We start from the raw sequence: 15,417 nt of genomic DNA on the forward strand, positions 1-15,417 counted from the left end.
CGCTGTCAGTGTTGCAGTTATGCCTGCACAAACCGCTATGAGTCGGCCATTTTAATTCAAACGTCACCGGTCGCCGTATCTCCTACAAAATGACAAGATGAGTGCACCAATATTTACTTTGTCCAAGAGATTGAAATATAATTATACGTGCATATATGATTATACAAGGAGAGACCAATTCAGAAGATTTTCACGCTCAATACATAATAATCACCGTTTCGGCGTTTAATGGCATTTTTGTTTAACGTTTCATTTTTTTAACGACTGATGTTTCGAGAGGATGCAATCGTCACTGTCACTAGGCTCATATATGCGCGGCCGGCTATGCAACATTCCTAAAAGGTTTGATTTATGGCTGTGATGCACACGAGGCGAGTTTAGATGTGCGAGTCGGCTAAGGTGGAAATAATTCTAACTACATTGAATGAGCAAATATTGCTTGCACATAACTGTTTAAAAGAAATCCCCAGAAAAAATTTCTCAACTGACACTATATTGGGAGACTGTTATTATATACATTATTATCAATTTTTTGGAGCACTAATATCTCATTTTACGATGAATGTGCAAATAGCCAGTTTTGTCAGCAAAATTAGTGTAATTATTGAGGTGCTGAGTCTGAACTAAAGCCGTGACAAAATTGAGTCGGTTATAAATCTATATAACATTCTGTGCATGAAGTTACATTCTCAAATGATCCATTATACTATTCCATGAAAAAATATTGACACTCCTTGTGTTTATTATTGTTCTAAACCGTCGCACATTGAAAATCGTCTCATCTGGAATATAGTCACAAATCAAAGTTGGGCGTGATGTTGCAACTGTCTTCCGTGTGCTATGGACAGTGATGTCACGCGTCAGGCCGAAATGAATGAAAAAGCTACTTCTGTATATATGCCAGTGCAACATTTTGGAATTATACTGCACCCCATATCAAGTGAAATTTGTTGCTTGAGACACCTGCTGCTTTTTTCAATCTAAATTGTCGCATTCAAGCAGTGCATCACAAAATCACATCAATATATTCGACGTGTTGCAATCGAGACTAATTTAGTAGTGTGACCCGGCTTGGTGTTTGACGGAAGACAAGTTGAGCTAAAATATTGAAATTATACTTATATGATTACTATGAAAATAATAATTTCATTTCATACACATGTTTGTTAGATATAACTCCAATGTTGAGTATAAAATGCTTATATCATTTTGTACAAAGTAATTACATGTTTGAATCTAGTTTCCCTTATAAATATGTATGTGGTGAAGTGAAAACTGTTCTTTACTGATTTTTTACTTATATGTCAATGGACTCGTTTAATTTTCCGTATCTTAATTATTCCCGTTTGCGAAGTGCAGATAATAATGTTGGAAGATTTATAATACCTGTCAATGGCTTCACATCATCATCTGAATCATCATACTGATCAATGACAACGATTGTCGCATCCTCCATTCCTGTCCAATCTGAGTCATAGTTTGTTTCACCATTTTTTATTTCTGTTTTCACTTGGATATCACCGTTCTAAACACGAAAATTATACATTAAACCAAAAGACAATTTATACTAACAGTACCTATAGACAGTTGAAATTTCAAGCTGCTATATTATTACTAATAACTGAGGGTTTTGATTGTAGATGATTTTGGCAATATTAGATAAGACATAAATATTGGCATCAATTAAAAATATATTGCTAACGCCGATATATCGATGCATGGTGCATTCAAAGTTGGAAGTGTATTTCCCAAACTTTTGGTACATGATGAGCACACAATGGTGAGCCAAAAGTGACACAAATGCCGCGTCACTATCATTTGATTGCAAGCACCAACCATATTCTTTTAAATCAATATTATTCAGCCACTCTTCGTGCGTGTGGTCAAAATACAGTCCACATAATAATAGTCAAAATCTAATTAAAATGATACAAATAAATGCCGATAAGTTAAAAATTATTTTACCTATAATATGTATTGCAATAAAGATTTATCGGCTTATAAAAATGGGCATATCGGAAACTAACCATTTATGCTTCAAACACAAAAACGTCATTTATCACCAATATTGAGTTGCTGAGTGTTCAAAACGAAAAAACAACAAAAATAAAAATTGTGTGACACCTGAATTGCAAAAAAACCTCAATGATTTACAAAGGTCAATGTTGTATATTAACAACTTTGAACGCAAACTAGTTTGTAGTTGTAATTAATTTCTTACCTCTTGCTTTATATGAGCAGATGGGCTGAGATTTATATTTGGGTGTCTCCGAATAATGTAATCTCTTAATTTGGCATCAGCTCTTTCTGCTTGTTCTTTGAAAGAGAATGCCATGGTCACACTCTGTATACAATGTATACATATATGATCAGGCAAACCATCACCTTCAGTTACCTATGAAAAGAAAATATAGCAAGCTATAAATTTCACATAAGAACAACAAATACTCATGGTAGTGTATGATTTTCATATATTTATTAGTTTATAATATATCGATGGCCTGATGTTAATATCCCGTAAGTGACTTTTTACAAATTGTGCAGGAAGCTGGAAAAACTTATTATCCCATATCTGGCACAAAATGTTGTAACTTACATAGCATGCCAATAAACAGTAACATAAAAAGTGGTAAAGCAAAGCACAAAACGGCTAATATAATGAAAACATCCAATCAAATGTAATATATCATTATAATATACAGTCAACCACCTCGGTTATTACGATCATGGATATAGCGAGATCTAGAATGTAATGAGGAAACATTCGTTCACATTTTAGTTTATAATTTTCTCCATACATTTATTCAATTTTATAACGAGCTACTTATCGGCTATTCTGAGCTAAAATATCGTCAAAAATTTTCTTAAACCTGTTAATGTGTCAATCGTTTGAAAACATTTCACACAGGATGCTGCCGGGATCGGATTAAGTTTATGACACTAGTTAAGTGTCTAAGTACCTACCTAATTGGTGTTTTCGCCGACAATATTGAAAAAGTTTCCACGCAAATTGTTGAAATTGCATGTAAAAAGTAGATACCTACCACCGTTCATTACAATAAACAGCTTCTTTAGTAGTTTATGAATGCCATGCTTGTTTCGGGGAAATTTTCTAATTGTGTATTTTTGTCTGAATTGTGACTTTTTGTGTTGTGACCGCTCATTTAAAAATACAAATTCTCTGATATAACGAGTAATGCTTATAACGAGTAAACAACCAAGTTCGACTGTATATATATTATATTATTTATACTATTATTTCGAAAATATATTTGGAAATGTGTACAGTCGTGTCGGTTTATCTTTATACAAATCCACATGCGCAGTCGGATTTCGACAAAATTTGGAGGGTAGACGAAGGCCGACGAGCCGGAGTGCGTGGTGGGGGTCTCTAATTTCAGATTTAACCTGCTTCTTCTTCTTCTTCATTCTATCTTATTTTATTCGTATGGTTCCTAAACCATTCATCCGATTGCGATAAAACTTTCGTCAGTTGTTGTGCGCACACCTACGAAGATTTCTAAATTAGTGCAACCATCTTCTTCTTCTTCTATTCGTATGCATTCCAATACCATTTATACAATTGCAATGTAACTTTGGTGAGTTGTTCGTCCGCAAAGGTATAAATATTTTTAAAATCATCCATTTTGAATGAATTATGAATTAGTCAAAAATCTTTTATTTTATTATTGAAGAATATATTTGGATGTTTTATGTACCGTCCTGGCGTCGGTTTTTCTTTATACAAATCCATATGCACAGTCGGATTTTGACAAAATTTGGAGGTTAGACGGAGTGCGTGGTTGGGGTCGCGAATTTTAGATTTAATCCGTTGCATCCCGGGGACAGTTTTACAGTTTTTACGGAAAAAGGCCGCCGCGTACAGGTCCTTGAAACGCAGAAGATAATGCTGCAACTCAATTTTTATTGAAAAAATATTGTCGTTCATTTCATCTCGATCGGAGGTAAATGGCAAAAGTTTGAGGCAAATAATTGTGTTATTGAAATCGCGCATCGGTAGGGAGCCAACCAAGCCGGCGCGGCCGACGCAGTGCTGCCAAATTTTCTAATGAATCCTATTCAAAAAGGCTCAGCGAGACTCACCCTATGTGCAATTTTCAGCTCTGACAGATTACATATAGATAATCTAATTATTTGGCGTAAACATTTCCATCGCGTTTTCATGTTTTTTAAATTCAATCCTTTGCACTCTACGAATAAAATTTAGAATTTTAAATTTTCAAATATTAAACAATTTCACTCTCAGGCAGCGGCGGGTGATACTGCTGGTAAAAAGATAAACATCCAAATTTGTTATAGTAAAATAACCCCAAGTTACACGATATGATTTTGACAAAAATCGCTCATGTCGAATTTGCACTAGTTGGGGTACAACTTTGTATATAAATAGATATAAATTTTGTTTAATTGGGACCAAGGACTAACAAAAACACTAATTTAGAAAATAAATATTTAATAAAATTGCAGCTCGTTGTACATATTAATATGTACAAAATATTCAAAAAATTAATTAGTTACATAAAAAAGTTATTACGATGTCGATAAAATCTTAAAAATCTGACAACACAATGCCTTCTTTTATTCACGCAGAATTTATTCATACAATGTTAAGTTTACATTCCAAATATATCGTGTAGGAAAACCAGGTTTACTTTGTTTGGACGATATAGTTTTTTGAGGGACACATAACGTATAACATATAATGACGCTCGAAACGTGTCCAACACATATTACAGCAAGAGAAACACTGAAGATAGGAGGTGGGGCGGTAGTGTTGCCAAACGAAGAAATCAAGAACCACTCTGAGTTCGCGTAAGTCAGGGTAGTGTAACAGAGTATTACTGTATTACTTACTGTTTTTCCTTTTAAATAATTCGAAAGTGACATTTTGAAGTTGAATTCAAAACACGTCATGCAACATGCCTTACAACTTCGAGGCAAGTTGCAAGATACAGGCTATTACAGGTTTATTAATACAATGTTCAGATACAGGAAATTACTAATATGGCTATATTCTTTTTGCTAATATAACTACAAATATGGGGGGGGATTTTGCAGTCAATGGGCAGTATTTTAGTATTAGTCATAAAGTCATTTTTGTCATATAGATCAGATACGGGGTATTAACATTAGACCATCGATATACAGTAAAATAGTGGATTGTGAGTAATTACAAGACAAGCAAAAATTTTTAATAAATTATTTAATAAACTTAATAAACGAGTTTTAGAATACGAGCAAAATTTTATAGACAAGCACCACCCGAGTAATTGCCAGCGATGAACATTTCATATATGAGTGCTTTGGATTATAAACACGTATCCAGAACGAATTATGCTCTTCAGGTTTTACAATAAAAATGGTGTTTTTTAGGTCTCCCCAGGTATGGAAAAAAATACAAATTATTTAGGTGAAACTAAGGATCGTGACCCAGATGATTTGGCTGTTGTTTTTCCAACGGGTTGGCCCCACTCTTTAACATTCTACAACACTCAAGGCTTTTGGTCACTAGAAGACCCACGGCACTCATGAATTGAACTATCTGGGGCATCTCATGTTTGCTTTAATATTCTGATGCGGTATGTCTAAAAGATAAAATAGCGCGGATGATACAAATAGACACTAACGATACAAATAATCATGACTGTTAGGATGCGCACAGCTTGTAATAACTCGTAGGTAAGCACTCTTAGTTATACTTGGAGGCCAGGTGTTTATCGCTAGGCTTAAAGTGCGGAGAGGTATAGAGGCTTGGTATAGAGAATGTACCTGGAAAATTGGAGGGGTCTACGGTTGAAGCAACGAGATACTAAAAGTAGTAGCGGGGTAAACATAGAAGTCAGTTGCACCTATTCGATTTTTATACCGTCCCCTCCCGCCGTCTTAATAATCAATAATAAATTATTATGGGTATTTTCTTTCCCACGATGGCCGCGCGACTTAAGCGTCGGCCTATATTGTCGTGGGTCCCAGGCTCGAATCCTGGGTCTGACAAATACACATATTGTTTTTCAATTTGTGTATGGACCTAATAGGTTGAGGTGAGTGGCTGACATCCATTTCTCGTAAAAACAATATCTGTTAATACAAACCTCCACCCTGTAGAGGCCCATATGATCTTATTAGGATCGGACATGGTCGGAGAAAAAAAATCTCAAAATAGACCCCCCCCCAACTATTTTTCTGTGTGAGCGCCTGTCCAACTTGCTCTCATCTTTGTTTGTAAAGGACCAACATTTCATTTCATATTATTATAATTAACTTAACCCAAATATTATACTTATTAACTTAAAATGAGTTATTGGAAATGAGTCACGGCCAAGTACTTCAAACCCATTTTAATAATACCACAGTTGAAAAATTTTGGTCGAAGTTATACGTTGACCAAGAATCAAGTCAATTCAAAGAATTGGCAATAATTGCTTTATTATTATTGTCGATTTTTCCTACTACTCTATACTGTGAAAGATCATTCAGTGTAATGCACTGCATAAAAAACAAATATCGAAGCCAGTTGACAGATGTAAACTTAGAAGCTGCCAAGCGTCTTGTTTTGGAAAAAAGGAGTATTGAGAAATTTCCATTTGCATTATTTTTAAATGAATAGATTTGTACTAAAATATTCAAATGTCTTCTAATAAATGGACTTAATAAGTAAATGAAATTTTTAGCTTTAATTTTTTCAATCAAACAAAAGTGAAATTTGGTGCGGCCACCGGACGTTTCCATAGAACTGTCAATGTCAATTGTGCGGCAACAGTAAAATTTCACGTGAGAACCACTGCTCTAGATTCATCGCATCCATCGGGTCCATCTAACCCTAACCTTCAAGACATTAACTAGGTATATTGGGCTTAAATTGCTTAGAGGGCTCAACGTTCGTACGGATGCATCACCTTTGATTATCTTTAACCGGTATCTATTCGAATACAGTCGATCTTGGTTATTATGAGGAAGATGGGACCGATTGAATTTGCTCCTTATAAGCATTACTGGTTATATCGTCATATAATATTTATCGCGCCACGTTTTATTTGAGCATAGAACATAACAAATCTGAAAACTATCATTAAAATTCCCGAAACAAGCATGGCATTCATAAACTACAAAAGAAGTTGTTTATTGTAATGAATTGCTGAGCCGCCGGCGCTGGTAGGTACCTACTGACTTCACAAAGCTTGGATTTTTACATGCAATTGCAACCATAATAATATGGATTGATACTTTTTCTTAGGTACACTTAAGACAATTATACCCTGTTCGTGCAATATTTTCGAATGCGATTTTACGCCAGATGGCATGCAAAACATATAATTGCGTTCATCCAGATTTTGTATATAAGCATCTAGCCGAATCCGTACACAGAATGCCCCTCTACCATAAGTTTAGCGAACCGATTGCTAAATATGGCAGAGTCGATGTTTGACAGATTGCAACTGACAGCCCGCGTTTGTTGATAATAATTGTCATACGTACTTGTTTTCTTCCGTATTTCATTATGATACAATTGATCCTATAATTGGTGCTTCATTTTATTCAATCATGATTGCTTTCTTTATTACTAAACTTTGTTTTCATGGATGAAACTAATCTACAACGCCGTAAATTTCGTAAAAGCGATAATGCTTTCGGATTCAAAAGTTTCGTTAGTAAATACATATCAGACGCAGATGAATGAAAATCTAATTAATATATATATATTTTAAGAACTCAATTCATATTAAAATTGTGCTGGAAACGATTTATGCATAATAAATGGTATACTATCACCATCAGCATTTACTTTTATTTGTTTAGATAGGTACCTACCTTCCGCGATAGTAATCATGTACTTACTTCTCAAGAGTAAGTATTATATTTGATTATGATGATGATATAATGATTATATTTATTTAATAACGTTTATTCGGCATTCGGATCATCCGGCCATAATGTAATGATATAGGAAATCAATAAATATAAGAAATAATGAGTATGTAAATGACGTAGCGATTATAACATATTTCATTTTCAATATTGGCATTGTATTACTAATAGAGGTATCTCGCGGCAAAATATTCGGCATTCGGATCAACCGGCCATAATGTAATATAGGAAATCAATAAATATAAGAAATAATGAGTATGTAAATGACGTAGCGATTATAACATATTTCATTTTCAATATTGGCATTGTATTACTAATAGAGGTATCTCGCGGCAAAATATTCGGCATTCGGATCAACCGGCCATAATGTAATATAGGAAATCAATAAATATAAGAAATAATGAGTATGTAAATGACGTAGCGATTATAACATCTTTCATTTTCTATATTGGCATTGTATTACTAATAGAAGAATCTCGCGGCAAAATGCAAAAATTACGTCCTGTCTCGTTTTTGTTTGATGTTTAAGCGTCCATAGACATCAAACTTGTTAAAAAGTGACCATAAAGAAAGATATTCTTCTGATTTTGGTAGAATGAATACTTGATCCAAATATGCGAGCATACCCGAACACTATGATTTGAGTGAAGCATAACGGAACACGAAGTGATGTCTGTATACAGTTTCGCAAGCACTTCCATGAACACTTGACTAGTTAGTAAATGGTTGTAAACGGAAACAGCGTAAGTTTGGAGGGTATTAAACGATTCAGTTTGGCTTATTCCATGGATAGGGTATTAACTAGTGTCATAAACGTAGTCCGATCTCGGCGGCATCGGTCTAGTTAACTGCCCGGTCGGATTTTATTGCTTAGGGTTGAAAATGTTGTTTTTAACCATCGACACATTAACAGTTTTGCTCGGTATAACCGAGAAGTAGCTTGTTATAAAAGTGAATACATGTATGGAGAAAATCATAAACTAAAATGTCAACAAATGTTTCCTCATTATATCCGAGATCTCGCTATTTCCGTGATCGTAATAACCAAGTTCGGCTGTACTTGGATAGCTTTCTTTTATTTCTTTGTTAGGCTCCAGGTTTCACACACCTACAGAGCGATTGGTTTTACGAACACATTGTATAAAGGAAGCTGCATCTCTACATCTTCAGTCTGCTGGCGAGTTCTGTGGTTCATCTTGTTTCGTTTGAGAAATGTTCGTTCCTAAGTACTAAGCGATGCTTTGAAATGTCAAGTTACTCATCAAAATGTTTCCTGGGTGTTTATTCTCTCTCGACATTATTAAGTACTTGTTATTCTACAGTGTTAGTCCAAAGATTTATTCATATCGCTGCATCCTCCAGGAGTGAAAATTTCCCAAATAGCATCTTCAGCCTTGTCCTGGAGCTGGAGCATATGGACACCACACGGAGCCTCCAAGAATATCTGTCGCTCGCTAGTCTTCTTGTGGCATACCAGCATCCCATAGCTTCGCCATATACACTATAATTATGTAGTATTAAGTGGTCGCCGGAATCCGGTTGGCTTGAAAAACAGGCAAGCCAGGTTGAAGTTTTCTTCTGGCATTCGCTGCACGTGGTCGAGCCTCAGCATGTTGAGAGGCTACTTAGTTTGTTCTCCTATCTCCTCGTTACTCCTAGTCATACCACCCACACACCTAGTATCCGTCGTAAAGGTTGTAGAAAAAAATTTACAACCTTTAGTTCTTGGCTGATTGCAAACAAAACTGTATTTCAATGCTTTGTAGATAGGTACTTAACTATTACCTACCTTTATACATTAATAACATTATTACATGTATATTCGTGTATAGTTTTAACAGAAAAATTAGAACCTATGCTTTTAAAGTTACAGAGTAACTGTATTCACATTTTTCGATGGTTTTGATTAGATTCAATCACCATTAATTGCACAAGAATAATCCTCTGTGAACCAAATGTTTATTATTGAAAGCCATGATAATTTATTTATATCGTCGATCAGAATAAAATATTCTAGTTAAACTTACTATTCCACAAACAATTATGTCACTGAACTACCTGACAAATGATAAGGAAATAAGTAAAAATAACAAATAATGCCAATGTAGAACTTCATACGACCAAATAAACATACCTTTAATTGAGTACAAGATGTAACAATACTACTAAGACGCTGTCCACAATTTTCGTCATTGAAAAATACTGATTTCATACTATTAGTCTCTACAAGACAAGTACGACAGACTTTATTTAAATCTATTTCTTTTTCAAAAGCATCCTCCTTCAGTGCCATTTTGGCAATAGTTCGTTTTCATAGACTAGTTGTCAAGAGTAAGTGTTAACACATTTAATGTTTCTATATTATCTATGACAATAATAGAAATAATATTCTAAGCTGTAAAAATCAGAGAGCCTAACTAATGCCCACATTATCGTTAATAATTATTTGATGATAATTATATATGTATCATACCTAGGTGTAGGAAATAAATTATGATTTTCTCATTCATTAGAATTTATTTGTGCCCATGTTTTTTATATTCTCGATCAATTTTATAAAGATTTTACCTACCTAGGTATTCTGCCGTAGAGAAATAAAAATATAGGAATAATGCAGGAACAATAGGAATAAAGTTATTTGCAAAGAGGTTGCATGGAAATTTTTATTACGGTGCCATAGACAAATGTAAACGTCAAATTAGCATCAATTTCATCTGGCAACAACATATCTGTCAACTGGACATATTCCAGCCGATTTCTGATTGTTTTTAAAGGATATTTTGGCCACATAAACATGTTAATTGTAAAGTAAAAGAAACAATATTTATCAAAAATGTTTCGAAAAATGGAGTCATATTTGACTCCTATACTTCTTAGTCACGTTGATAAATACATTAAGGATTTTAAGTCGGAAGATACTCAGGTAACGTTTAGGTTATTTTGTTTAATCTTAAATACAAATTACAGTTGTGTTTCTATAGGTACAACGTTTTAACGTCACCTGTCTCTTATCTGACGAATAATTAGTTGCCACATATAATTGCACCAATATAAATTACAATCTTAATGGTGTATTTTCAATTAGTCACCAAAGTAATTTTTGCCAGAATTTCTATTGGAGAAGCATTTTCATTGGCGGAACCTAATACACTCGAGCTACAAGAACACACAAGGCAATCAATCACATGGTTCAAATTCTTTTCTTTTCTTCACCATTTTTTGATATCCTTAGTGATCGCTGTATGAGTCGATTGCTGGGAACATCAGCGAATAAGAAACTCACTTCATGTGTATCAGCATATATATTATGTTATTACAATAGACTTGAATCAGGTTCTCTCGATTATTGAATTCTGCCGTTAAAAATGGTGCTTTATATTATGAAAAATCTCCTGGAATGATTGAAAAATATTAGGTAGCAGGTTCTGTATATTGGCAAAATTAATAACATTGAAAAACTTTTAATATTGCGGTAAAGTAACGTCAGTAATTCAGAATTTTTATTGTATAATAAGTACATTAAGTACTACCTGATATAACGAATTTCGGATATAACAGACAAAATATCCGGTCAAATGTGCATACCTCTGGCACTCGAATTCGAGTCATAGTGCCATCCTGGTCATAGACTGAATGTAACACTGACGTTTGCAACGCTGGCTGGCCGCTAATTCACACAGCTGCACATCAGTTTAATTTGTTTACTTGAATGGATGCATTCATTACTTCAGTTAATAAGTTTATATTGTAAATTACAATCAAACACAGCTTTTCTCACTTGTAATACAAAAAAGAATTAATTTAACGTCAAATCAAAAACTAGAAGTTATACAAAAGTTTGAGCCTGGAGAGCAATATAGCATAAGAAAGCAAACTTTTTCGGATAATACATTTCTATAATTTTTTTAACTTTATACTTACATACAAATCAAGTGTGTTTTCGGAAAAAATGTTTATTTATTTCTCTATTTGATAGCATCATTGTTTAAAATCACATAATATTTTCAATCCATTTATAGAAACTTCACTGGCCTCGTAATGTAACATTTATTTTCTTAATAAAAAAACGCATTCGGAAAATCTACTTTTATAAACTAGTCTTTCGATTTTATTGGTTACCCCCTCACCCGTATTAGTCCATTATATCGTGATTCTATTGTAATTATGAAATGGTTTTTTTTGCGTATTTTTCAGGTATCATTGTGGAGTGGTGCGGTAACTCTCCACAACTTGGAACTTAGGCAAGAGATAATCCAGCAGGAGTACAACTTACCCTTTACTTTAGTCTCTGGTCATATTCATGAGCTGCTCATTCAAGTGCCTTGGTTAAAAATTATCTCCGAACCAATATTGATCACGATAAATACTATTGGTAAATCACTTTCTTATAATACGTCGTCAGTCAAGTAATATGGCCCATGTTGCACATAATGTTTTAAGTGGCTTCACTAAATTATTTCAACCAAGTGTCAACGATAAGTGAACTTTAAATACACTATGCCTCCTCTATATTATAGAAGCATATGACATTTTATGTTCATGTTTCTCAACTGGATTTTGAATAGGAGTACAATAATGATTAAAAAGGGCAATGGAAAATGAGAAAGAAAGAAATCAAAATACTTACTTAAATATATAATTTTACACGGTAGTCTGCCCATATTTTTAAGACAAGGCAAACATTAAACACAGATATGTACATGTACTATTAAATGTTTTTTACAAATTTTGTAATTTCACACAATATGTAATAATTCCTATGGGGATAAACAACTCAATCCATGTCAGCATATCAATCGACGATATTAAATACATTATCTCAATTAAAAATTCTTTAATATCGATTTCCCATAGTGTCCAATTATGGCAAACTCATTAAATAGTTTACTGCAATGATAATTTCCGCATGTCCGTTTTACCACATAGTCTGATGACGCAAACTCCATATAAAATAGCTGACTCAATTATAATTGTTTCTTTTATTTTGTTAACTGTTAATTCATGGTGGAACTGCATTGTATTGCTGTTTTAATTTAATAAAACGCAATTTTGTGGCGCAAACGCAAAAGTGGAATAAGTACTACAAAAAAATTGCATTTTATTAAATTAAAACAACAATAGGTCGATAAATAGCGCATCGCAATTGATTGAAAGGTATTTCGATCATAAGTTTCCGGTAGAAACACATTGCACCGTATTGTCATTGTATTTATTATATTGTACTGATTGTACCCCTGTACTTAAGTAACAGTAAATAAACTCTCGCATCTCCATCATCACGAATAACCAAAACCGTCTTTCATCTGCATCACCTATCCACCGCCGATGTACATACCTACATTCGCATACTAGCATGCAAAGAAAATAATTTGAAGAGATCCTTCCACTATCTAGGATTAGTATTGTAATATTGTTAATGTGTACCTTGATTGAAGACTACGAAATATGTATGGCAATATTATTTATATTTGAGATAACACATTGAATGCTTAGTTTTTAGGTAAGTTTGGTGTGATTACTATTGCACAGGTTACTAATTTGATCAACCAAATTGAATGCAGATTTAAATCCCACTTAGCACAAATATTTTTTCTAATACATAAGTTTGTGTCCGAGCTGTTTTATGTATGTTCAACATTAAATAAACCCGCTCCCTGCGCTGTGTGATTTGTTTCACATATCCATTTGGACAATCAAAACTATCGAATATTTACTATCAATTACAGAGTGCGTATTGAAACTACGAGATAGCAGTGGCGCAGACACTCCACCACGAGCGAGACTACATATAAGCAAGTGTGTAATAATTCATATTTAATAATTATTAATACTTTGGACGCTGAAGACGCACATGCGCGTAATGACCAGGCGGCCGATCGATGTAATTAACGTGCATTTTAAAGGTGCTAATTAAAAAATCATTATATAGTCAGCAGCGAATGAGTTAATCACTGATGGAGAGCCAGTTAATGAATCCTTTGGAAATAGTCTCCCATTTGTAAAAAGTATTGGAACGTTTTGTATTTAAGGTGATACATCAGTGAAACGGCAAATAATTTTCAAATATAGTCGCAACGAAATTTTGGACTCGCTCGCATTCTGAGAGAGAACGTCGAGCTGGAAACACGACACTTTGTTTCGTGATGGCGATGGGCGTATTAATTCTTAAATCGTGTAAAGATGACTAAAAATGTTACCCATTTACTTTAAAAAGAAAACATGTCAATGAATATATTATTATTGTTACTAATGGAACAATAAACAGAACATAAAATGGACGTATGTTGGATTTATATGACAAATTATATTTCGTTTGGCATGCGTCATTTGCACCCGCGACCCGCAATCCGCGCATCGCCTAGCCACGATCTTTTTAGACCGTGCCTCAACTGAGGTACAGCCTTAAGGTGATTCATCAGTGAAACGGCAAATAATTTTCAACCATAGGCGCGGCGAAATTTTGCACTCGCTCCCATTCGGAGAGAGAATGTAGAGCTGGAAACACGTCATTTTGATTCATGATGGCGACGGCCGTAATAATTCTCAAATCGTGTAAAGATGACTTAAAACGTTACCCATTTACTTTAAAAAGAAAACATGTCAATGAATATATTATTATTGTTACTGATAAAACAATAAACAGAACATTAAATGGACACATGTTGGATTTATAAGATAAATTATATTTGGTTTGACATGCCTCATTTGCACCCGCGACCCGCAATCCGCGCATCGCCTAGCGACGATCTTTTTAGACCGTGTCTCAACTAAGGTATGGCCTTAAGATTTTTTTGGAAAGACATAATTTTATGGGATTCCATTCTTCTTAAAAATAAAGGTAGTTAATTTGTTTTTGCTTATATAGTTTGTTTGAAGTATTCTTATTTTGTATTTATTCCATAATAGTGACCTCCAATGCATACATTGCGACATCTACATAATATGGTGTTATATAATTTTACCATAAATACAAATTATGATTTAATATGTGACTGAGTTTCTATGTTAAATTAATAAGATAATATGAATTTTTCAAGTGAAAATGGTACAGTGGTTTACTGTAAACATTTTAGAATGCTTCAAAAGACTTAAATCATGAGCATAGTGCACTATCAATCAGTAGTGAGGGGTGGGAATAGGCGGTTAAGATTCAACATAAATAGTGTACACTAAACTTTGTCAGTCATACTTGTTTGTTTTCATTGAACTAAGAATACAATTTGCGGATGGTGCCGGTTAGTTTTTATAATTCAATTAAACCCTGCTCAAACTGAAACATAATAGTTTAGGTATGCTATGGGCGATCTAACAAAAATATCACACACTTTTTCGGTCATACTTATTAGTTTTCGTTGAATTAAGAATACATAATATTACATATGGTGTTGGTTAGTTTTTTTTAAATTCATTAGGCCTTAGCTAACCAATCCATAATCGATAAAAAATATTCTTCCATCTATAAAATATCTAAAATTATGTTTATTATTACTATGGCTTGGATTAGAAGGGTTTAATTGAATTTTAAAAACT

General features: G+C 33.8%; 2 protein-coding genes across 3 annotated transcripts in view; one reads left to right on the forward strand and one right to left on the reverse strand.

Moving 5' to 3' along the window:
- LOC147079845 (uncharacterized) overlaps positions 1-10,189 on the reverse strand; it is a 41,257-nt gene extending 31,068 nt beyond the window's left edge. The window contains exons 1-3 of the mRNA XM_085944806.1: positions 10,022-10,189; positions 2,222-2,395; positions 1,387-1,525 (exon numbers count right to left, since the gene is read on the reverse strand). Coding sequence (XP_085800932.1) covers positions 1,387-1,525; positions 2,222-2,395; positions 10,022-10,180 — 472 coding nt within the window. The 5' untranslated portion in view covers positions 10,181-10,189. The remainder of the gene's footprint in view (positions 1-1,386; positions 1,526-2,221; positions 2,396-10,021) is intronic.
- Positions 10,190-10,612: 423 nt separating this feature from the next.
- Positions 10,613-15,417, forward strand: part of Vps13B (vacuolar protein sorting 13B) — a 150,800-nt gene continuing 145,995 nt past the window's right edge. For both annotated transcript variants that reach the window (XM_085944956.1, XM_085944964.1), the window contains exons 1-3: positions 10,613-10,810; positions 12,082-12,259; positions 13,614-13,683. In XM_085944956.1, coding sequence (XP_085801082.1) covers positions 10,721-10,810; positions 12,082-12,259; positions 13,614-13,683 — 338 coding nt within the window. In that variant the 5' untranslated portion in view covers positions 10,613-10,720. The remainder of the gene's footprint in view (positions 10,811-12,081; positions 12,260-13,613; positions 13,684-15,417) is intronic.

The sequence above is a fragment of the Rhyacophila brunnea genome, unplaced genomic scaffold (assembly GCF_057557595.1).
Source record: "Rhyacophila brunnea isolate RB1 unplaced genomic scaffold, BYU_Rbru_1.0 scaffold_1, whole genome shotgun sequence".
Lineage (NCBI taxonomy): Eukaryota > Metazoa > Arthropoda > Insecta > Trichoptera > Rhyacophilidae > Rhyacophila > Rhyacophila brunnea.